Source organism: Conger conger, chromosome 1, assembly GCF_963514075.1.
Source record: "Conger conger chromosome 1, fConCon1.1, whole genome shotgun sequence".
NCBI classification, from domain to species: domain Eukaryota; kingdom Metazoa; phylum Chordata; class Actinopteri; order Anguilliformes; family Congridae; genus Conger; species Conger conger.
Genome location: NC_083760.1, coordinates 24128670 through 24150626, shown reverse-complemented (window position 1 = coordinate 24150626; position 21957 = coordinate 24128670). Strand labels below are relative to the sequence as shown.

The following is a 21957-nucleotide window of genomic DNA, read 5'->3' as shown; positions in this document are numbered from 1 at the left end:
AATGCATGAATGCAAACAAAATAGATACCTACAACGTACAGGATACAAATTTGGGTTTTATTTGATTTGTTGTACTGTTGTTGTACTTCATAACTACGTATCTTGCACGTTAAACTTTGGTAAAATTAGAAAACAAAATCTCTTTTTACATAACCGACAGAATATGTTTTTACCCAGCTGAAAAAAATAGCTCAACTTAGGTTTTGAATTACAGCTGGCTGACCAGTTAGACCAGCTCCATACTCAACATGGTTTGACCAGCTCAAGCTATGATTTGAAACAGCTGCTAGCTGGTATTTCAAGCTGGTCATAGCTGGATTTTACAGTTAAGCAAACATGAAATAATGGTTTTATGTAGTAAAAACATAGATCTTCTGGACGATGTACTCATATAAATTCAGCAGCAATTACATTGTATATAATGACAAACACCTGACATGATCATATACCATTAAATTATTGCAATCTTTGCAGGCTTGTCCATATGCTGCCATGTCTTATTTCCTGAGATTTAGCAGTTTGCTTGAAAAAAGAAATCCTTTTTAGTATTGATTGCTTTAGCTTTCGTGGTAACCACAACAACTGGTCCTGTAGCACCTCCGGATTCCTCCCGATGTAATCTTCACATGACCTGTAAGAATAAAACACAATAGAAACATGTAATTCTATATCATTACAGCCTCCATGTGTTTTCAAGTCAAATGTTACTGGAAGGTTTTACAAAGTCTATGCATTACAAAAAATAATTGCAAAGGTTGTAATTATTGCAGTAGGCCTATTACTACAGTAGCCTGTTCTATATATATATAGTACCAGACAAGTTTGGACACACCTTGCCTCTTTCTGCTTTTTCCGATTAATTTTTTTTTCAATTTATTTGACATTATGTTAATTTGTCTCAAACATTAAAATGGGGGGCTATGTTTAAAAAGTGCTGTAATTACTACATGGTGCAACCAAAATGTATAAAAACATGGTTTAATAAAATATGAGAATCTGCACTTTGACCACACATTAATTGCTTCATTACAAACTGTGGAAATAAAACACAAATCAAAAAAGCTAGAAAAAGGCAAGGTGTGTCCAAACCTTTGACTGGTACTGTATTTATTTAATTTTTTATTATTAAATGTATACTGCAGTTACATGTAGAATGTAGTTTCACTCCTTCAAGTGCAGTACTCATGAAGTAGAGTACTGCACATGAAGGAGTTCAGCATTTTGACTGCATTGTACTTCAATTAAACTCCAGTATAACCTCAAGTAGCTGCAGTATTTATTTTGTGATGGAATACGTTTTATGAAAGCAAGAGGCATCAGCTTCACATTATGTGGGCCCAAGTTTGTCTTGCTGGCCCTGCCAACTTTTACAAAGATTCAAGGACTTCAAGACAGAATTCAGAGGAAGGCAGAAATACAGTATGTGGAATCTACCAAATAATAATCAAAAGTATCTCTCATTGTGGCCAAGTGGCTATGCTATGTAGCTATGAATAAAATCACCAATAATCTCGGTTTTTCTTTTTGTTTTTTTTTCCAGTTTTGCAATGTTTATCAGTATGCACATGAATAAAATGCATTGAGAGAGGCCTTTGGACTATGTCTACCTTAATTGACTTTGAGCCAAATAGGTGTGATTGTAGGTTTTTTTAAAATCTCATTACCTATGACAATCAAGCACACATAATGCTACTCAGCCTCCTGATACTTCGCCAGGGAATGGCTGGGAGCAGCACCAAGTTGCCATTCAGAAGCGAGGTGAGGCTTCACTGCTGAAAAGCCTGCTATTAATCAGATCCCTATTAATAATTCAGCTGTCCCCTAAATTACAAATATTGTGCTTAGGAAAATAATATGTTACCTGAGGAGGGTGTATGGTTGGGTCTGGAAAACAAGTGCGTCATTGCAGTGACCCTAGAAAAGCAAAAAGTTCTCATCAGCGTGTGCTTAATTAAGCGCCCTCTGGTGGTGTCAAAAGTCCACCAGTACAAAGGTTGTATTATCTGAACCAAGGATACTGGACCTCAAGGCCAGTAGTACTCCAGGTTTTCTCTTCTGCCTGATAGTCCATAGGTCAGTAATGTAACTCATAGGCCAGACATTACTCTCACCTGGTGTATGAGGTTTATATCAACCCTGAATAGAGGGGAGGAACTAAAACCAGGAGTACAACTGGCCATATTTGAGTATTCCTGCTCTAAATCTAAATCTTATTTCCAAAATCCCACAATGTTTACGCTATGAATGAATGTACACTATTTATGTGAGATTATAAAGTAAACAAGCGAGACATGAATCAGGCTGTTCCTCATCTCTCCAAAAAAACAAACAAACAAACAAAAAAACAGTACATACTTTATCCACCAATAAAATGTCATCCCGACTTCCCCCAAACACAATGACATCAGAGTCCCTTCCTAGACTTGCTGTGTGCCACAACCTGAGAGCCGAGATAAAGGAGATTGTTGGTTGCCATACATAAAGGAGGGGTATAATGTCATAAGCATATTCAGAGACTGATGTAAGTTAAAGCACTTCCAAAATGAAGATGGTTTGATAGATTTTCTGAGCAAAGGGGTACAAATGGCAATATGAAATGCAATAACTTATGTATAGTCGTCCGAAACACAGACAAAAGTTAATTCATACTGACATCAGCTCAGCAATCAACCTTTCCAAGCACAATTGGTCAAATGCATTTTTCTTCTTTTAAAAAAACCTGTCCAATGCATACTCAGGTTTTAGCATATTCCAAAATGCATGCAGCTAATTGACCAACTGATGCATCTGGTAAAGGCAGCTCATAGGTACCCAAACAACCCAAGAAGCTTCTTGTGAATAAGAAAAAAAGAATACATAAAGACGACAACAAGACAGTCAGCCGATCTAACTCACCAGTGATAAAACAGGGATTATGAAATACTCGGTTTACTGAGCATGGTCAGTTTATTCATAGGCAGAACAGTCTGAACCCATGAACCTCTTATATTCAGATCCCCAGACAGGGGTTATGTACCTTGGCTTGTCCTTGTGTGGATGCTCCAGCTCTCTCCACAACTTTGTCTCGATATCGAATATCCAGCCATCACCTATAGAGATATTTTAAATGGGTGTTTTGTGATGGTTACCTTGGTTTATACACTATTGGAATATGTAGCACACTGTTATACTAGGGGCAAATAAGCCTACTCGAAGAGGCTTCCAGTGGAATGCTGAGGGTAGACTTACTCAGCGGAGCACAGTCAATGCTGATTCCACCGAATAAAAATAAGGCGCTGTCCGAAACTGCAGTGAGCGTGTGCCATGAGCGCCCCCTAGGTATCGGAGACATGGGTCTACTAGAAAGAACATAATCAGAGGAAATGGGCAATGAACACCCTTGCTACACACTACATTAGAAGACAATTGTTAAATGAGTTTTGAGCTCTAAACATTAGATTTTAACCCTTTCCACTTTGCCCCCCGCCTAGAGGGCAATTCCCACCTATTTCGTACTAGTGTCAATATCTGAAATGGAAATTATACACTGCTATAGACATTTTGTCTTTCATGCAACCATAAATTAATTAAGTCATTCTTTGCCTGAAATGATGCCCCTATTGTGCAGTAATATATCTAATGAATCTGCTTATACTGGCTTTTATTGTTCTGGCTGTGGTCCAGCCTATTGGAGCATGCTTGTGCAGCATTTCACAAGAGTTCTAAAAATAGATTTTTAATCGGTTAATTGATTAAATGTCGGCAGTGAACCGAACCATAATACTGAAAATGCCCATCCCTACTGTCACCTCGCAGAAAGAAAGTACTGAGTTTGAATCACAACCTTTCTGTGTGGAGTTCTCCCCATGTCCGTGTGGGTTTCTTCCGGGTACTCTGGTTTCCTCCCACAGTCCGAAGACATGCAGTATGCTAATTGGAGACTATAAAATGGCCTGTAGATATGAATGTGTGAGTGAATGGTTTGTACCCTGCAACTGATTGGCTACCTGTCGAGGGTGGATTCATGTATCTCCCCATAACCCTGATCAGAAATAAGTGGTTTAGAAAAAGGATGAATAAATGTGTTACTATTGACATTTTCCTTTAATTGCTAAAAAGATTTTCTAAGGTGCTACTTTGAAGATAATGGGTAAAACAATGGTAGGATGCCTTTCAAGTAACATAGTCCAGAATTTGTATGGGCCCTATTTCATTTAGATATAATATTATATATAGAATATAAGTTACAAATTGGGGTCATATTCTTTTCCATAATTCAACTTATGGTACTGAGAGATGCTTACACTTCAGTCCATGTCCAAGATTCCAGGTCCAGACAGTGAATGTCACTCATCCTGGCCTCCTAATGAGAGAAACCATAGCAGTCACCTCACCCTGGAGTCCATCAAACAACCACATTTGCAGTTACAGAATCAGAACCTAGGCTTCATTTAACTGGGCAATTAAGGCCTCACCCTATAGCTAATGCTGAAGAGGAGCAGCCCTAACACGGAACAAGGTCCAGCAAAAGCACTGGTACTCACCATCACTCTGCCCCCACACACGTACCCTCTACTGCCCAGTGTAGCACCTGCGTGGGCAGCCCTGGGGGCTGGAGCAACACCCTGTCAATAGAATTAACAAGGCTCACTTACTAGGGAGAGCTAACACTTCATGGACTGTCTGAAAAAAGCCCAATCATTGAATCTTTTTACTGGCTGGTATATTCTTGGAATGATTTTTTTCATTATGTTAATGTTTGAGGTCATTTTCTTACTGTATGTGCAGAGTTTTTGATTAAATAAAAACCCACGGTCTGGTGATGATTATTTTTGTCACATTTGACACTTTAGCTCACTGTATACTATGACTAGTAAGGGTGCATCTGATCTGTAAGGGTGTATGGAAACAACTTCAAATCCTAAAATCTTCAGTCATGAATAAAGGCCCTTCATGTGTAATACAATGTGCATTCATGATCCTTACATGAGTATGAGGGTCACTCCAGGAGGCTGTGCTTGGGTTAAATACATGGACTTCATTGTTCCACCCCCAAAAGACCTCTTCTACCTATGAACATATTCACACAAGCATTACAATTGCTGCATTACTACCACCACCAGATTATAAAATAAACACAAACATTAAATTACCCATAATGCCTCATCCATAACAAAACTCCTGGAATTGTCCAGCTGTCTGAGGTGCTTGTGACCGTACCCGCCAAAGTAGATGAGCCTACAAAAATACAATGGCATCACATCCATATCAGCAAAAAGAAAAAGTGTGCAAAAAGTGTGCATCTGCTGTAGTTTTGTGTTATAACACAATTTCTGTCTGATTGTGTATTTCTACCTGCTTGAATCTATCACCTGCTGCGTTCTTTGCTAGAGTATATGCTGGAGGTATGCTTGTAAGACTTCAATTAATTAAATCCCTAAGGACAGTAAACACACATCCTTCACTTAGTGGTTTTTCCACTTTGCTGGCAGTTTCTTGAGGAAGAGAGAGAGAGGGACAGGAAGCATTAATACATTTTCACAAAGGCTATGTACTTTCCAGGAATGAAACAAATAGCAAATTAATGCACCCACACATTGGTAGATAGCTAGAAATACAATTTAATAAACAATCTGCAAAGATTTGGGCACCCGTCGTCAAAACACCTTTTACAATTAATGTCTAAGTGAACAGAAGCGAACCTGACCTCTAAATGGTACAATGTTAAACATGACATGATTTTACAGTTAAAAAAAAAGAAAAAAAAAAGGAAAAACGCCCTGTGCAAAGGTTTGGGAACCCTGACAGTTCGTACTTTGTAACTCCTCCTCGGGCAACTATAACAGCTTTCAAATGCTTCCTGCAGCCAGCTAAGAGTCTTTCAATTCTCGTTTTTGGATATCTTTCTTCCCAATCTTCCTGGCAGAACACCTCTAGCTCAGAAACATTCTTCGACCTGCTTGCATGTACGGCATGTACGTTTGAGATCTCTCCACAGATTTTCAATAATATTCAAATCTGGGTACTGTGGTGGCCATTCCAAAACCTTCCGTCTTTCCTGGAGGTACTTCATGGTTGATTTCGAGGTATGCTTTGGATCATTGTCTTGCTGGAATGCCCAACCTCTCTCCAACTCTAGAATTTCTTGATATTTGATGGAAACCATTCTTCCTTACACTTGCACAATATTTCCAGTGCCCCCAGCTGCCACACAACCACAAAACATAATGAATCCACCTCCATGCTTCACAGTTGGCAAGGTGTTCTTCTCAACTTTTTAGTTCTCCAATTATACCTTTTTTGGTGGTGACCAAAAAGTTCAGTTTGGTTTCATCAGTCCAAAGGCTTCTCAATGTTTTATTTTGCATACTTCAGGGCTTAATTTTGGGTCAAAGTCGTTATTTTTGGGAACTCCATGCCATGTAGGTCTTTGTTGTTTAAAGCATATTGTATTGTTGTCATATGAACAGCTAGACCTGTGTCTGCTACTCTTTTTTGCAGATCTTTTGCAGTGATGTGTGGGTTCTTCTGAGCATTTCTCAACAGGTCTTGGGCCGTTCTATCTGAAATCTTTCTTGGTCTTCCAGACCTTGCCTTGACTTCAACTGTTCCATTTATCTTCCATTTTCTAATAATGTTTCAGACAGTGGAAATATGTGGTTTGAAACTTTGAGAGCATTTTTGTAGCCTTCTCCTCCTTGGTGGAAATTAACCATCTTCATTCAGAAATCCTTGGATAACTGTTCAGAGAAACCCGTGGTGGTTAACACCAGACAGAACAGCCACTGCAGTTAGATACTTTAGAAGGCATGGAGTTACTTCAGAATAAAAAGCTCAGCCCTGGAATTATACTCATCTGACTCACTGAAGCCCTAATAAATCACCAGGGTCTGGGCCTTAGAAATCGGATTAAACATTCCAATTTTGCACAGGGCCTTTTTCTCTTTTTATAATTTATGAACAGTAATAAAAAGCTTGCTTCAAAATTTGCAGGAAGGTCATATGTTTACCTCTGTACCATTTACACTAACACTAACAGATTCATTGCAACAGACATTTAAATCAGGAGGTGCCCACATTTTTGCACCCCACTGTATGTGGAAAATGGAGACAAATGAGAAATGACTGTATTTTTACTGAAATAAAGTGGCCTCTCTTCCACCACAGATTTTTATCTTCGCTTTTCAGAATTACAAAATGAATGGATCCTTGACCTATTCACTAGATCTACTTATGCAAGTATTATACTAACAAACTAAATGAATATACTGACAATATCCATTATGTTCACCATTAATTTAAAAACAACCGAAAGGCACGATATTATAACAAGACATCGTGACGCATTGATCCCATTTCTACAGCATCCATCTCTGTCTCCATGGTAGATATTACTGGATGGATCCAAAGGCGTTCAATCATTGAGGTGTTATTGTACTGCCCGTGAAGAAATTAATTAGAAAAAATAATGTCATTCTGAACAAGTCACTGAAATATTGTTTACAGAAAAAAAACATTGACTGAGGAAAATATCTTCACAATAAAATTTCAGTCCTTGCAACCATATTGCTAATAAACTATGGGACAGTGTCACAGACACCGATTAAGCTTCTGATCCTGAACTAAATTGAATTTTATATGCGAATGTCCATTCCAAATGTCATTTAATCTAGGACTAGGCTTAATCTGTGTTTGCTAAACTGGCCCTACGGTATATGTGTGTGTATGAGTGTGTATAAACAGATAAATAACTGAAGAAATAATAAAACCTACCCCTGCCATGGGGTAATTATCAGAAAGAAATGCATGAATGCTCCATTCACCTTCAGTAGCTGTGAGTCATGTCAATAGGTTTCGTGAAATGCTTTGTGGGCAAAGGAAAAGCACTGTGCACTGCAGGTAGGACTGGGTAAAATCGTTTTGGGTGACTCAATAGATTTCACAAACTACTCTGTGTGATTGTGTAACAAATGCACCCACTATGTCTCTGTTCACCATAACAAATGACTACTATCACTGGCTTTTGTTAATAAGGTCATTTTAATTATGATATCATTAATCTTGGCTTGATCCTTCCCAGTTAGAAGTTTATGCAGGTAAAAAGCTCCCCGTCTCCATATTTGTTTGATGTCTTCAATCCCCACAGCTAATAAAAATGATTTAAAACCCATTATGAAACTTTAAATATGTCCTGCATCATTTCAACCTGTTTTTAATGAAAGTTGCTTTTTTAAAATTTATTTTTTAACTAAGTCACTGCCATAGTTCTGATGATATATTGTCGTGCTTAGCATTAAATATATACCTAAGCATTTATGATTGAGAATTGCTCCATCTAAAGGGCTCCTACCTGCCTTTGTACACCCAGCAAGATTGCTTATCTCTTGGGGTGGGTGGGGAACCTCTGCTGTTCACTTTCTTCCAGGTATATTCCCCATCCAAGACATTCACTTTGTAAAGCTACAAAGGAGGAAGAATTACACTTGGGCAAAAGTGGTACAGTGTTACAGGAAGTGAATACAAACCAGCCTATGCGGTACTCGCCCACATTTTTAATGTCACTGTTTGGAGCATTGACCTGATTGGTGTGGCCATCTTCATTGCAGCCTCCAAAGATGTACATCTCTCCATTCAGACAGCTGCCACACATCCCAGACATTGGGGGAGGGACTTCCCCTCGCATCACATGAGTCTCCCTAATTAAAGCACACATTAGGAAATTAAAAGGAAATGAGTTGCCAGTTTATGGGCTGTGTTAATGTTGGCTCCCTAACCAACAAACTTACATTGTATCAGTACAGTCTTGATGAAATCTGAACAATGACTCCTTAATAATATAAGCAGTATGTGAACAGAGTTAATATCTTCATAAAACTGCACTAAAAAGACTTAAAATTGACTATATGCTTTCAGGAAATGTTTTAGGATAACGAGGATCTTAGTATTACAGCAGCAATCACAATGACACCAAAATAGATGCTGTAACTTGTGTAAGATGTGTATGTACAGCAGCATAAGTACTTGGTATCCTTCATTTTAGTTTTCCTGAGCATTCAAAAAAAGTTTTGACACACACAATTGTAAAGGGCTGGCACTCAATGCAACATTTCTGTCATTCCCAAACGCACCTCCACAATTTATAAGCGTGTCATGTCTTTAAGAAATAGTAGATAGTTGTGAATTTGTGTACTGTAGCACAACACACACATGCTTGGGAAATGGAAATACCATCACATATGTTGACCCTACACGACCCTATATTATATTTGTTCAAAGAATACAAGGGCAATAATTGATAACTTACCATACACCACTCTCTATGTCATAGAGCCAGATTTCATCATTGGGTAGGAAAACTTCGTCATCACCAATTGACTACAAGGAACAATTGAACAAAATATGCTACAGGACACACGAACGTTTCCAAGTGAAATATGCCAAAAACTAAATAATAAATGGTCGTCCTAGAAAAAATTACAACGAAAATGTCATCATGCTTAGCTACACTATTAAGCCAATATGGTTCGAACACTCCAAAATTATCCAAATATTGTGATTTTTTCATATTCGTACCCTACTAGAAAAAGAGGCACTGGACTCCTGCCTGCACTTCGCTTTAAAAAATACATTTAGGCAGAAGTTGTACATTCCTGTGTTGATTGGGTAAGCCTGAGATAACGGCATTACTTCCAAAACAACACCAGTACGATTTTATCTTGATTTGGTGACCATTTTTTGCTTACCACATAACCCCCCCAAACGTAAAGAAAACCTCCTTCCACTAAAGCCGTGTGGCCACTTCGTTCACGGGCCACAAGCCCTGCAGTGTAGTCCGTGGCCAAATCCATTTAAGAATAACTGACATGTACGCTATGTGACTATGAAGTTATTTCCAGGAGTGTACATGAAAACATGACGCGAAACGGAAAGAGCTCTTACGGAAAGCGATGAAGTTCGTTAAGTATGGGTGGTTTAAATTACGCATTTCTTCCTTAACCGAACGCAGTTTAAAGTGGCGTATTTTTGTGCACTGAAATAGCGGTATGAAAAACTATAATTGGCCACAGGTTTGCTTTGAAATGCCAATTTATTGTTTTGTCTTTGCTTGGTTCGCGCCTATTCAAAATAAGCAATCATAAATAAATATATACAAAATGTGCATTTAAAAAAGAGGAGACCATTAGAGTCTCTAAAATCTTATGTTCTAGTACATGTACACGTAACTATGTAGGCTACATTAAATGCCGACCATACATGCGAATCACGAAAGTTAGCATTTCCATGCTGACACGGTCTACTAGCTTTAAGACCATGCAACCTCTTACAAAAATAGTCTTTAGCAAGAAGATACAAAACGAAATATGATTAAGCGTAAAGGTGTTGTCAATGTCAACAAAGATATTCACTCGCATTTCATACAATCGGAACTTCTAAACTCCCCAAAAATCAACTCAATAAACGGAACTTCTTATCTGTATGAGGATATAGTGCAAAAACCATACTCTCCTTTGGAGTTTACAGAGGGACGTCATCCCCGGCGAAGTTGTGAATGGAGCGGAAGTGCAAAATTTCGCGCGAACTGTTGAAGATGGAGAGTCGAAAAATAAAGACGAAAGTGTCTGCTGGCTTCAAAATGCGAGGGCTTATGCTTCGACCGTATGTTCTGCGTTTTCCTCACACATTATCAATTAAGTTAATAATTACAAGTTAATATTTTACGAGATTTGCAAGATCTAACGATATTGTTCTCTCGACAAGTTAACTCATATTAGCTAACAGGTTGCTAGCTTGGCTAAAAACAATGGAGTCCCCTATGTGTAGCTCGTTTCTTTACATCCGTATTACGGTTAGTGGATCGAGGTGCTTAACATTGATTTTATATGTTAACAGATCTCGCCTTTGTATGATGCGCACGTCTGTATCATCATTCATGACTGCTGTCACGTGATTCATGACATAAAGATGAGTTATTCAGTTAATGTCTGGGTACACTTGTGTAACGTAGCTACAGTTTTTATATTCTTTGAAATAATCAGTGATTCCACTGCACTGGCAGCCACTGATCATGATGTCAGCGAAAGTTGTCATTGTTATAGTTATTGACCTAAGATTTGTTTGGGAATTCCATGAAATAGAAACACAAGTTCACATTATAGCAGTCATCCATGAAAAAGTGCAGCGCATTATCTGGTGCCTATATAGAAACGGATTGCTCTAGATCAGGAGTTGGTAATGTTTTGGACTCCCAAAACAGCTGAAGCAATTATAGGATGGGGATTGTTTTCTGCATACAGTGAAGCCAGCAGGTATCTGTTGGAGGTATTGGAGTCTGTCAGTGCAGTGGAGCTGGATGATGCTATTGAGAAAGTGCTGGATGCAGTGGAGAAACAGCCATGTAAGTTAAATAGGCTCCTTCTATGTTTCTGGTTAGGCTATGGTGTATTATTATTATTATTATTTTTTTATTTTTTTATTATTATTATTTTTTTTTTTTTTGGAGGGGGGGGGGGTGCAAATAAACTTTGAACCATTGATGCATATGCACTTCTTATTTTGATTTAGTACATACACTCTGTGCTGCGCAGCATCTTATTTCATCTGTGTTCTGCTTACCTCAACCTAGTCATCAAACTTTTTGCCCACAGTGTCCTGTAGTATGATTGAGCTGTCAGTGGTGGAAACTGCTGTTCAGGAGTGCAGCCAGTCATGTGATGAAACCATGTGAGTTATCCCCCCATAATGAACAATGCCCTGATTTTCATAGGCACACTGCTCATTTTGTATGTGCTGGCTGTTATATTTCAGTCCTTGTTCATTGTTTTTTGTTCTGCTTATTTTCAGTGACAATGTTTTCAACATTATCGGAGCATTTGATGTGCCAAGATATATCTACAGCACCGAGAGGAAGAAATTTGTGCCGTGAGTATAGACACAAGCCGTGGGCAGTGGGTACTTATTTGATGCAGTTGTGCTCAGTCTATGTAGCGCATGTTCTTATCTCTTGATGTCTCCATGTAAGTGCACTTTAGTTGTAAATCAGCTGTAGTTTGGTCTATCCAGGAACAAACCCCAAATCCGCTCTCAAACCCAACTGTTGCACAACCCCTGGAATATAAAATGCATAAAAACCTTTTGAGAAAGAGTATTTTAAATTGTGTTTCACTGTGACTGTTAGCCATTTTGTTATCCCATTTTTTGCGGTTCCATAGCAGCCCTTAATGTTGATTCCAGACTATCACAGCCATGAGGTCTGTAGTTATTCCTTTGCAGACGGCTTAGAATTTGTAGTGATTGTGTTCAGGAATATTGCTCAAATATGTAATGTGTGATTATACTAGTGTACATGTGAAAAGTGTCTTTCCCCTTCAGAATTGCCATGACCAATCACCCCACCCCAAGTCTCTGTGGTGCTGCCAGAGATAAGGCAGAGCTTTTCAGGGAACGCTACACCATCCTCCAGCAGGTCAGCACCCTCCGGCAACTCTGCCCTTTACACATTCATCCTCCTACCCAACCTCTACTTGTCCATCCAGTGTTTCCTGCAGTGGTTTATAGTTAAGGCGGGCCGCCTTAACAAAAAATGACTCCGCCTTAACGTTAGGTTAAAAAATAAAAATTGATTAAAAGAAAAATAAGAATATGAATAAGACTGCGTTGCATGCTAATGACAAACAGCGGCATTTGCCGGTTTAAAGTAAGATTGCGCAGTTTGTCAAATTAGACAAACATCAAGGTGAGAGTGAATTAATAATCGTGACTTTTAAAAAAAAAAAATTTTCATTTCTCTAACCTTGACTTTTGCACGTCTGTCTCTCAACATTTATCAGTAGAGTAGCGGCTAGTGAGAGTAGGCAAATTTAACTAACAAGCAGACCAGCTTCCTCATCTTCGACAGTCCGCCTCCAGCATCCCTCTCACTCTTCATTCTGATTTCCCAAAGGAGAAACTCCCATTCTTAAAATTACTTTAGCATGCCACTTAAATGCTTCCTGCAGTGGAGTCTATATTCCATGATATTATGTCCCGGTTTCCATAGCGAACGCACCGACATGAGCTCTTCACACCTCCTGTGATTGGATCAGCACAAGAGGAAGGCAGGAACAAATTTCAGGTGGGACCTAAATGCCCTCTTTTGGCTTTTGTAGTTCCAGCTGTTGGAGGGGAAAAAATGGTCATGTGATAATTGTTGTGCAAATGGTGTTGGTTTCAGTTGAAGACAGTGGAAGCTCTGCTGGGAAGCACAGCAAAGGTTGGGGAGGTGATTGTTCTTGGGATGGTAACGCAGCTTAAAGAGGTAAGAGCCAAGCCATATCACCATATAGTTCTATATGAACTGTCACTTATCAATGTGGGAGGCTACACCCTGTCACATATGAGGGTGTAATACCTTGACCTGTTCTGTCACACATCAGACTAGTGATCAGAGAATTGTATATTCAAATCATGATGAAGAATACAGGCCATAAATGGCTGCAGGTGTTGTATCCTACACGCTCCTGTCCTCTGGTCCTCCTCAGTATAGCATGTTTTTCCTTAGGAATGCCTGTACAGGTATAAAACATATATTCATATTTGTGACAAGGATTAATGACTAGTTTTTTGCAAGAATTCTTTATGGACGCTTTACAAAACATGCAGGGTTGGCAAGCATATTTGATTATGATTTCTGTGCATGTGATGGGACGACATTTCCTCCCTCATCAAAAATAACCACCTAGGAAAACAACATGAATACCCCCCCCCCAAACATGCATTTACAGTACTGTGCAAAAGTCTTAGGCACCTGTATAACATTCTGTACAGATAAGATTCTTCCAAAAATAATTTAATGAAAGGTCCTAAATAAACGTATTATACATTTTACATTACATTTTATTAATTTGGCCGAATAGTTAAAAACTGAATCAAATCAATATTTTTTGTGACCACCCTTCAGCGGAAAAAGAATATTTGGAAATCTCAAATGTGTTCTATTATACTAACACACACAAAAAAATAAACGTCTATATAATAAAGTCTAGGGTGCCTAAGACTTCTGCACAGTACTGTATATCCTTGATTTGCTTCCATAATTGTGTTAGTGCTAATGCTTCACAAATAGATACCCTCTGCCATAAAATTGATTTTGATTATAGATTTAGTGTGCTATGTGCATTTAAGGATGGAGCAGATAGAATTGGAGTGGTTTATCATTTCAAGCAGAATATTAAAACCGCACAGTAGTTCCATCTTAGAATTTTTCTTCACTGTATTTGGGCCTAATACAATATGCAAAGGCGATTGTGCTTTGTGTCAGCCCTAAAGTACACGTTGTGAATCTGTTGAGAGCTCCAATAATATGCCAGTGCCTTGTACATTTGCCAGGAAAAAAAGGTGTAAATGATGGGTTGTAGGGATGTCAACGGGGAACCAGTTATTCATTCTTGCGGTGATTTGTTTTCCTCCCTCAGGGCAAGTTCTACTTGGAGGACCCCAGTGGCACAGTGCAAGTTAACATCTCCAAAGCAATATCCTTCTAAAACTAAGCCTGCGGCAAGCCCAAATGAGGCACTCCTTAACCATACACTGTGATGTGTTGGTGCAGCAGTGCAAGCAGCCAGCCCCCCTCACCCCTGCTATCTCAGATTGCATCTGATTGAAAAATAGCTTTAAAATTTGCTTTGCAGGAAGACGTCTGCCATTCAGAGAGTGTTTAGATTTTCTTTAACCCCCAGTTCACCAGTTCCACAGTGGTCTGTACACAGAGTCCTGCTTTGTTTTGGCAGAAGGTAAAGAGAATAATTTATAATGATTCATAAAACATTTATGTATAAAGCTGAATAGTAAATGTCTGTCAAAATATATACCTCATTCAGTGGATTCTGTACACAGCTGACATCGTTTCAGCCAGTCTCATTAGACATAGTTGTGGATGGCGCTTGATTAGGGACATCTGTGGACAAGAGTACATTGAACGGGAGTTTTTTGGAGAAACTTATCTGTTGGCAAACCTTAGATGCATGCTTATTTTAAGTGCTTCGTTATATTTGACCTACACGGTCAGTTAGGCAAATAAGCCATGTGCTGGCCGTCTGGTCTCTCGAATTACAAGTTGTTGACCCTATTTTTAGGAAGAGCAAAAAATAGCTACAAAGTTTTCCCAAGCTGTTGCAGAAGATTTGTAATGCACTGTCACCCTCTTCACAGCCCAGCATAGCAAATTAACCTCCTCTCTCCCTCTCTCTGACAGGCTGGTATGAGGACTCCATTTTCCATGTCAATGCCTTCGGGTTCCCCCCCATCGAACCCTCCTCCACTACCAGGTCAGCAGACTAAAAGTTCACGCTTCTCAATCTGGCATAATGTCAGCCTCTGCTCCCTACTTGGTAAAACTGGCGCCCCCAAGCCCTTCTGATATGGTTTATCTCCGGGAGTAGAACAGTGGCCTTGTTGCAGAGATTGCGGGTCAGTCAAGCCAGGAACCCTTTGATTACACTTTTATTACTTCATGCATAGGTGAGTGAATGGACTCACTTTCATGGCAAAGGCACATGATAGCTGCTTCAAATGTGAGATTCATGAGGCATCACTCTTTTATCACTTCTCTAAGGGCGATTCTGTGCTCTGAAGTTGAAGGTCCTTCGTTGTGGTAGCAAGTGCTCACTGTAGCATTTTGTATGATGTTTGGGCCATGTTTCTGTTTGGTTGGTGAACGCATATGAAAAGTTGGTTGGTTGGTTTGCTGCTTGCAGGGCCTATTATGGGGACATTAACTTCTTTGGTGGCCCCTCGTCCACTTCAGTGAAGGCTTCGTCAAAGCTGAGGCAGCTGGAAGAGGAGAACGAGGATGCCATGTTCATCTTTGTCTCCGATGTCTGGCTGGATAGTGTGGAGGTTCTGGAGAAAATTCACACAATGTTTTCAGGTGATCTAATGCTTCCCACACCATTTTACTGTGAGGGCAACTTTAGCTGCTGCACTTACAGTATATCCAGTAACATACTTATTTTGGATTGTGCAGTATGGTGATTTAGGCTTTCTTTGAGAATGGTCCTAGATAATCTCACCTGCCGAGAAAGAGAATAATAATGTTTCCTCATGGGCAGTTGAGAACTTGTATGTATATGTATATACACTCTACTGGCATCAGGGGTTTGCTTCCAGTGCCGATGTAAAGCCGACTGGCAAGTCTATTGTCTATTGTTACTGCATTGCTAAGGCAAGGTGGGAATTTCTTACTTGTAAAAGCACAACTATAAGTTGTAAGGACCCAATAGTAAAAAAATTAAAGTGTAGGATGCAGTTTTACTAAATTAACATAAGTGATGATATTTAACAGAAAGCTGCTGAAACATGTAGCTATGTTTTTGACAGCACTCATCACTTTAAAAAGAAAGTGAATGCAATGTTTCTTGTGTACAATTGAATACTATACACCATGGATGTACACTCAGTGAGCACTTTATTAGGTATTTATTAAACTTACTTTTTAGACTTTGTTTTATTTATTATTTTTTAAACTATGCATTTAGTTGCTACCACATGATTGGCTGATTGATTAAATATCTGCATTAACAAGCTGGTGTACAGGTCTACCTAATAAAGTGATCACTAAGTGTATATTGCACAATAGTGCAGAGAACATCACAGGGCTGTTTTCACAGGAGGGAAAAGAAAGCCAGTGCACTGAAATAAGTAGCGTGCATCTGTCTGATTCAGGGCTGTGACTGTTCCAGTGTTAAATGAGGTGGTTTTGAGTGAATTCCCACTAGACTGCGAGTTGGAGTATGCGTTCTCCCCCGGGGAAAGGAGCTGGACAGTGACATACGAGTCCTCCTTTCCGCTCGTTCTAGGGTATTCCGCAATGCCGCCCACCTGCTTCGTCTTCTGTGGGAACTTCTCCTCCGCTCCCTACGGCAAAAACCAGGTTAAATCCCTCAAAGGTGAGACTCTCGGTGGATGACGGGCATGCCCTATGCTATAATAACCACATTCAATCTCCTCAGTGTGTGCTGTGGTTTTAAATTGACCGCAATTTCACTTTTATTTTATCTGAAGATTGGTGCAAACGCTCCTAAAATCGTAATTCTTTCTCCCTTCAGAATCTCTGAAGGTGCTCGCAGATCTGATATGCGAACACCCCAGCATCCACAGCAGGTGAGATGTCCGGAGAATGACCATTACGTTTGAGTTAATGAATGTGTACACCGGGGCAATCTGCTGCTTCACTGTGCAGAGTAATTGCAAACACACTGCCAGCAGGGGGATGCGTAATTGGCTTTAGTGTCACCCCTGGTTAGGGACGCTTCAGTAGGCCGGGGTGTGAGTCTCGTCACTCTCTAGCGACCCCCGCTGGGCGATCGAACACCTGCTGTCTGCTTGCTAAATGTGAAGTTTTTTCCTGTGCCACTGTGAAAAGAAGCAGGCTGCCTTCCATGGTGTAACAATAATCCCCCCTGTGCTTCAGCATTTCAAAATGGGGAGAAAATGGTGGAAATGTATACTTAAACTGAATGCTGCCCGGTCTTTTTAATTTTTTATTAAAGTGATTTATTTCAGCAGTATGTTCTTCAGATTCCTTATTTTTGCTTCCCAATATTTATTCAGAAATCTGTTCATTAAAGGGTAGTTAAGATTTAAGATTTAATAATAGTTAAGATTTTTGTGTTTAATCATTGTTACAAGACAACATTGTAAATCCCTTCCTATCATTGAAAAAGGCTGACTGACATGTTGACTCACCCTCTGCATGTGTTTATAGTCATTCAATTCGGGTTTGAACGTCAGTGCGTTTACAGAGAAGGGGAGGGATAAACAGTGTTGTGGTCTGATGTTATTTGTTGCTGCTATTGACCATTAGAAGTCTAAAATGACCTATTCTACCATTAAATGAGAGATGGCAAGAAGCAGGTGGTTTGATTTTCACCGCCTTTGACAAAACGGTCTTTCTTCCAACACTGCAGTAGCCGCTTTGTGTTCGTCCCTGGCCCAGAAGACCCTGGCCCTAGCACAATCTTACCCAGGTGAGCACAGAGGTCACCAGTGTGCACGAAAGGCCAGACCTCACTGCTTTTGCTGCACATTCCATATATTACCCTCAATCGTGGAAAATCTCATTCTGCTGTCAAAATGTGGTCAATTGTCTTGGAGGTAAATTGTGTTGAACTCAATTCACCACCAGCTCCAGGATGAGTCTAGCACTGTCATTGTGCATTATTTCCAGCACTGAAAGAACATCTTACAGGGATATCCAAGGTGTAAGATGAATAGAAAATATTTGCATAGTCCAATGATCCATTTGGGTTTATTTTCCTCACCCATTTTCCTAAATGTCTTGTTGCATGATTTTAAACTTTGTCATTCTCACCACGGCAAACTTTGAAATGGGAAATGTCATTATCTTAATTAGGCAACAGCAGGAGTTTGATTCTGACAGCTTTCCAATTACCGCCTTCTTTTGTCAGGGTGCTTGCAGTGCAGCATCTAAAGGGTGAGGGAAGGAGATTATAGTTGTTTGATGTCACGCAACGTTAACTTTTATCATCAGGGCATAAGAGAGTAGTGGTGTTTGTGCTGGATAAGCTATTAAGTGTCAGCAAAGCAATAGTATCTGCTTTGCCTTTGGAAATGCTCGATTTAAGCTGTGGGAATGCATCTCTCCAGACCTCCCCTGGCTGACTACATCACTGAGGATTTCAGACAGAGGGTACCATTTTCTGTTTTTACCACCAACCCGTGCAGGTAACGCTAAAGCCCCCTCCCGTTTTTTTTGTTTTTTTGCAATTATTTTGCCTGGTGGTGATTTAGAAAATAGTGCAGTTACTGGAATATTGTAGTTCAGTGTATTCTGTCTACACAAGCTATAAGCATTTTATTTTCATCTTTTCTACTCCTTTGACCTGCATTTTGGAGCCGGCATTGGCGTGCATTGTCCATTACATTGTTTTGCAACAATAATATAACATAAGTGATGTCATCATTGTTTGACTGTAAACATTCTGGACTGCGTTTTACTTTCCTTATCAGGATCCAGTACTGCAGTCAGGAGATTGTGGTGATCAGGGAAGACCTGGTGAACAAAATGTGCAGGAATTGTGTGCGCCTGCCAAGTGGCAATCTGGATATTCCCAACCACGTGAGTTCAGTGAACAAATTGACCATTATCGATGGAGAATACAAATCCAAGGCAACTCATTTGACCTGGAGGTCTGCTGTGTTCCTGTCAGCTGCTCGACTACTTGATTCAGTTAACAATTACAATTACAATTTACAATTTAGCCGTGCTGTTTGTTGCTTTGTAATGGGAATTAAGTTAGAGCTGGTTCTCTGCAGGTCCACATATATATCAGCGTGTCAAATTAAAGCCTAGATGCACTGCGCCTGCACAGAAATGATGGCTGTGTACATGCAGATTGTCTTGACTGATATGAGTTCCCCCATGAGAGAAAAATTACTGTCAAGCTTGTTGACCATCGGACATTTTCACTCTTGTACTGTGGTCTTAAATGAATGCAAAGTTGCTTTCAGCAGGTATGAACATTAATACATGTTTCCTCTGTGTCTACCTTGGTTTTTTATTTACCATGTAATTCAACAATATGTTACTGTGTATGACAAGAGTCATAACAGAATGATTATAAGTTGGAATGTGGACCACTCCCTAGTATACTGTATGTATGCATTATTATCAGCATGTATTGTTTGGACTGGTTAGAGTTTAGGTCAGTGATATTTGTTTAAAAGACAGTTGTCTCTATAACTTGTGGTTAGTATGGCTTCTCAAAGTTAAATTTAATTTCCTGTCTTTTAATTTCTCCACAGTTTGTAAAGACCATCTTGTCCCAGGGTCACCTGACCCCCCTGCCGTTGTACGTCAGCCCGGTTTTCTGGGCCTACGACTATGCACTGAGGGTGTACCCCGTGCCTGACGTCATTGTCTTTGCAGACAAATATGACCCCTTCAACATTTCCAGCACTGACTGCCTCTGCATTAACCCGGTAAGGCATTGCCAATCCAAACCAAGTTAGCCTTAAATTGTGACCTGATTCAGATACGTTTTTAACAAAATTATGTGAAGAAAATTGAGTATCTTCTTACTACGGAAATAGATTTTGAGTTACCGACAGCACAGACAGTAGAAATGATGTCATGATCTGTGAGGCAGCTTGCTTTTAGTGCAGGCTGCTCCGTCTAATCTATATATCACTAGTGCTAGTCTAGACTATGTCATTTGTTGACTGTGTCTGAGTCATGACATTACATATGTGACATGAGTTACACATATTACATTTGCCATTACATTGCATATATTACATGAGTCAGTAGGCAGGACCCTATTGCTGCCATTGCAAAAAGTGGGGAGGGCTTAAAATAGGTCACTTGCTCTCTACATGATTTTCTCTATTATGGCATATTTGTCATGCTGAATGGTTTCAATATTCGTAATATTAGACAACATATAATATTAGACAAAGGGAATCTGATTATACACAAAACACATTTTAGGATATTTTAGATGTATCTTCACACCAACTTGTACAGAGTACACAGCATATATCTATACAATTAGTCTTCAATAATGTAATATTTTTTTCAGTTAGACCTATTTCCTATGGTGCATGCAACCTGATAAAACAACTGTACTGGCTGGCCCAATATAAAAACTGGTATTTATGTTTATAATGGTGAATAAACACTATAATATGTTCATATGTAAGATCTCTGGAAACCACAGTTTTTTAAATTAAAATGTGAATTGTCTGACTGAGCCCATAGAAAACATACACTCACTGAGCCCTTTATTGGGTAGTTATTAGCCTTTTTTTTTTTTTTTTACTTATTGGTAAAGTAAAAAAACATTCACGCATTGTGTGTTCAGAGATGCTCTTCTGCATACCACTGTTGCAATGTGTGGTTATTTGCATTACTGTCACCTTCCTGCAGGTTTTACCAGTCTGGCCCTTCTCCTCTTTCTCATTAACAGTGTGTTTTTGCCCCCAGAACTTCTGCTCACTGGATGTTTTTTTTGTTTTTCACACCATTCTCTAGAGACTGTTGTATGTGAAAATCCCAGGAGATCAGCATTTTCTGAGATCACATTTCTTCCCCATTCTGACATTGGTCTGAAAAACAGCTGAACCTCTTGACCATGTCTGCATGCCTTTATGCATTTAGTTGCTGCTACATGTTTGGCTGATTAAATATTTGCATTAACAAGCTGGCGTACATGTCTCCCTAAAAAAGTGCTCACTGAGTGTCCATTAATAATGCAATTGTGTTTTATATATGAAAAAGACTGAAAGTGATCTATCACTTTAAATTGGTCAGGTTGCTTTGGGTCCCTGTTGCACAAGTACCTCACTGTGTGCCTTGTTCAAAAAATAGTTTTTGACTTACAGGCAAGTCTAAAGTAGGAGTGCACATGCTCAGCACACGCTGTGTCCAGGGGGGAGCGGTAATGTTAGGGCATTGTACAGTTATGTGTTTTGAAAAACAGGAGAAAGAATTAGGGAGGTTGGGGGATATAATTACAAGTGACATGACACCTCATTTTATTTTTCTTCAAGGGTTCCTTTCCAAAAAGTGGGTTTACTTTTAAGGTGTACTACCCTTCTAACCGGACAGTTGAGGATAGGTAAGTCCTTCATTTATAGCCAATTACCTCCCTTATTAATCAAATAAACATTGTTTTATTCATACCTAAACAGGATAACCAGATATTGTAGCAGAGTACATTTTGCCATGTTGTTTGTGTAGTCTGGAAACCACTATGAATGTATGACAAAGAATGTTCAATGATTTCCCTGTAGGTATTGTGCCTGAGAGAATAAACAATAGTTTCTTTTTGTTTATTTCAGCAAACTTCAAGGTCTATAAGTGAACCAAGATTGAAGAGTTTTCTAGATTTGATAAGTCACCATCTTCTCTTGCTCAGAGGCTGTGCAGTTATTGTGTGAAAATGTGCATGCAGAAAACTAATGGAATCCCATTGTATTTTA

At 39.4% G+C, this 21957-nt stretch overlaps 2 protein-coding genes across 6 annotated transcripts; one reads left to right on the top strand and one right to left on the bottom strand.

Annotated features, from left to right (window-relative positions):
• Positions 1 to 58: 58 nt before the first annotated feature.
• LOC133140909 (kelch domain-containing protein 1) lies at positions 59 to 10532 on the bottom strand. 3 transcript variants are annotated; one of them, XM_061261216.1, is made up of 13 exons: positions 9723 to 10532; positions 9284 to 9354; positions 8558 to 8675; positions 8330 to 8439; positions 5133 to 5217; positions 4966 to 5049; positions 4524 to 4604; positions 4284 to 4342; positions 3229 to 3335; positions 3017 to 3089; positions 2356 to 2440; positions 1862 to 1914; positions 59 to 631 (listed from the first exon to the last, which is right to left on the bottom strand). In XM_061261216.1, the coding sequence occupies exons 1-13, from the start codon at positions 9825 to 9827 to the stop codon at positions 457 to 459; spliced, it is 1206 nt and encodes a 401-aa protein (XP_061117200.1). In that variant the 5' UTR covers positions 9828 to 10532; the 3' UTR covers positions 59 to 456. The 3 variants fall into 3 exon arrangements, with proteins under 3 accessions (XP_061117200.1, XP_061117191.1, XP_061117209.1); XM_061261207.1 differs by having other exon boundaries at positions 3229 to 3338; positions 9723 to 10529; XM_061261225.1 differs by having other exon boundaries at positions 3229 to 3338; positions 9919 to 10528.
• Positions 9783 to 21956, top strand: pole2 (polymerase (DNA directed), epsilon 2). Of its 3 annotated transcripts, XM_061261165.1 has the most exons (20): positions 9820 to 9940; positions 10501 to 10635; positions 11274 to 11374; positions 11625 to 11700; positions 11821 to 11898; positions 12349 to 12442; positions 13016 to 13090; positions 13190 to 13273; positions 14430 to 14486; positions 14699 to 14747; positions 15209 to 15281; positions 15711 to 15883; positions 16812 to 16901; positions 17061 to 17115; positions 17922 to 17981; positions 18622 to 18699; positions 18985 to 19093; positions 19780 to 19956; positions 21526 to 21593; positions 21817 to 21956. In XM_061261165.1, exons 2-20 carry the CDS (start codon positions 10529 to 10531, stop codon positions 21833 to 21835), a joined length of 1623 nt encoding a protein of 540 aa, XP_061117149.1. In that variant the 5' UTR covers positions 9820 to 9940; positions 10501 to 10528; the 3' UTR covers positions 21836 to 21956. The 3 variants fall into 3 exon arrangements, with proteins under 3 accessions (XP_061117166.1, XP_061117149.1, XP_061117157.1); XM_061261182.1 differs by lacking the exon at positions 10501 to 10635 and having other exon boundaries at positions 9783 to 9940; XM_061261173.1 differs by lacking the exon at positions 9820 to 9940 and having other exon boundaries at positions 10494 to 10635.
• Position 21957: the final 1 nt, after the last annotated feature.

Excerpts from the sequence above, each read along its gene's own strand:
- LOC133140909 (XM_061261207.1), bottom strand. The coding sequence starts at position 9,827 with ATGGATTTGGCCACGGACTACACTGCAGGGCTTGTGGCCCGTGAACGA. Across the intron at positions 4,605-4,965 it reads GGAGTGACCCTCATACTCAT|GGTGTTGCTCCAGCCCCCAG; the intron begins GTAAGGATCATG and ends TTCTATTGACAG. Across the intron at positions 1,915-2,355 it reads ACATTTTATTGGTGGATAAA|GGTCACTGCAATGACGCACT; the intron begins GTATGTACTGTT and ends TTGCTTTTCTAG.
- pole2 (XM_061261165.1), top strand. The coding sequence starts at position 10,529 with ATGGAGCGGAAGTGCAAAATTTCGCGCGAACTGTTGAAGATGGAGAGT. Across the intron at positions 14,487-14,698 it reads AAGTTAACATCTCCAAAGCA|CAGTTCCACAGTGGTCTGTA; the intron begins ATATCCTTCTAA and ends CCCCCAGTTCAC. Across the intron at positions 18,700-18,984 it reads TTTACCACCAACCCGTGCAG|GATCCAGTACTGCAGTCAGG; the intron begins GTAACGCTAAAG and ends TTTCCTTATCAG.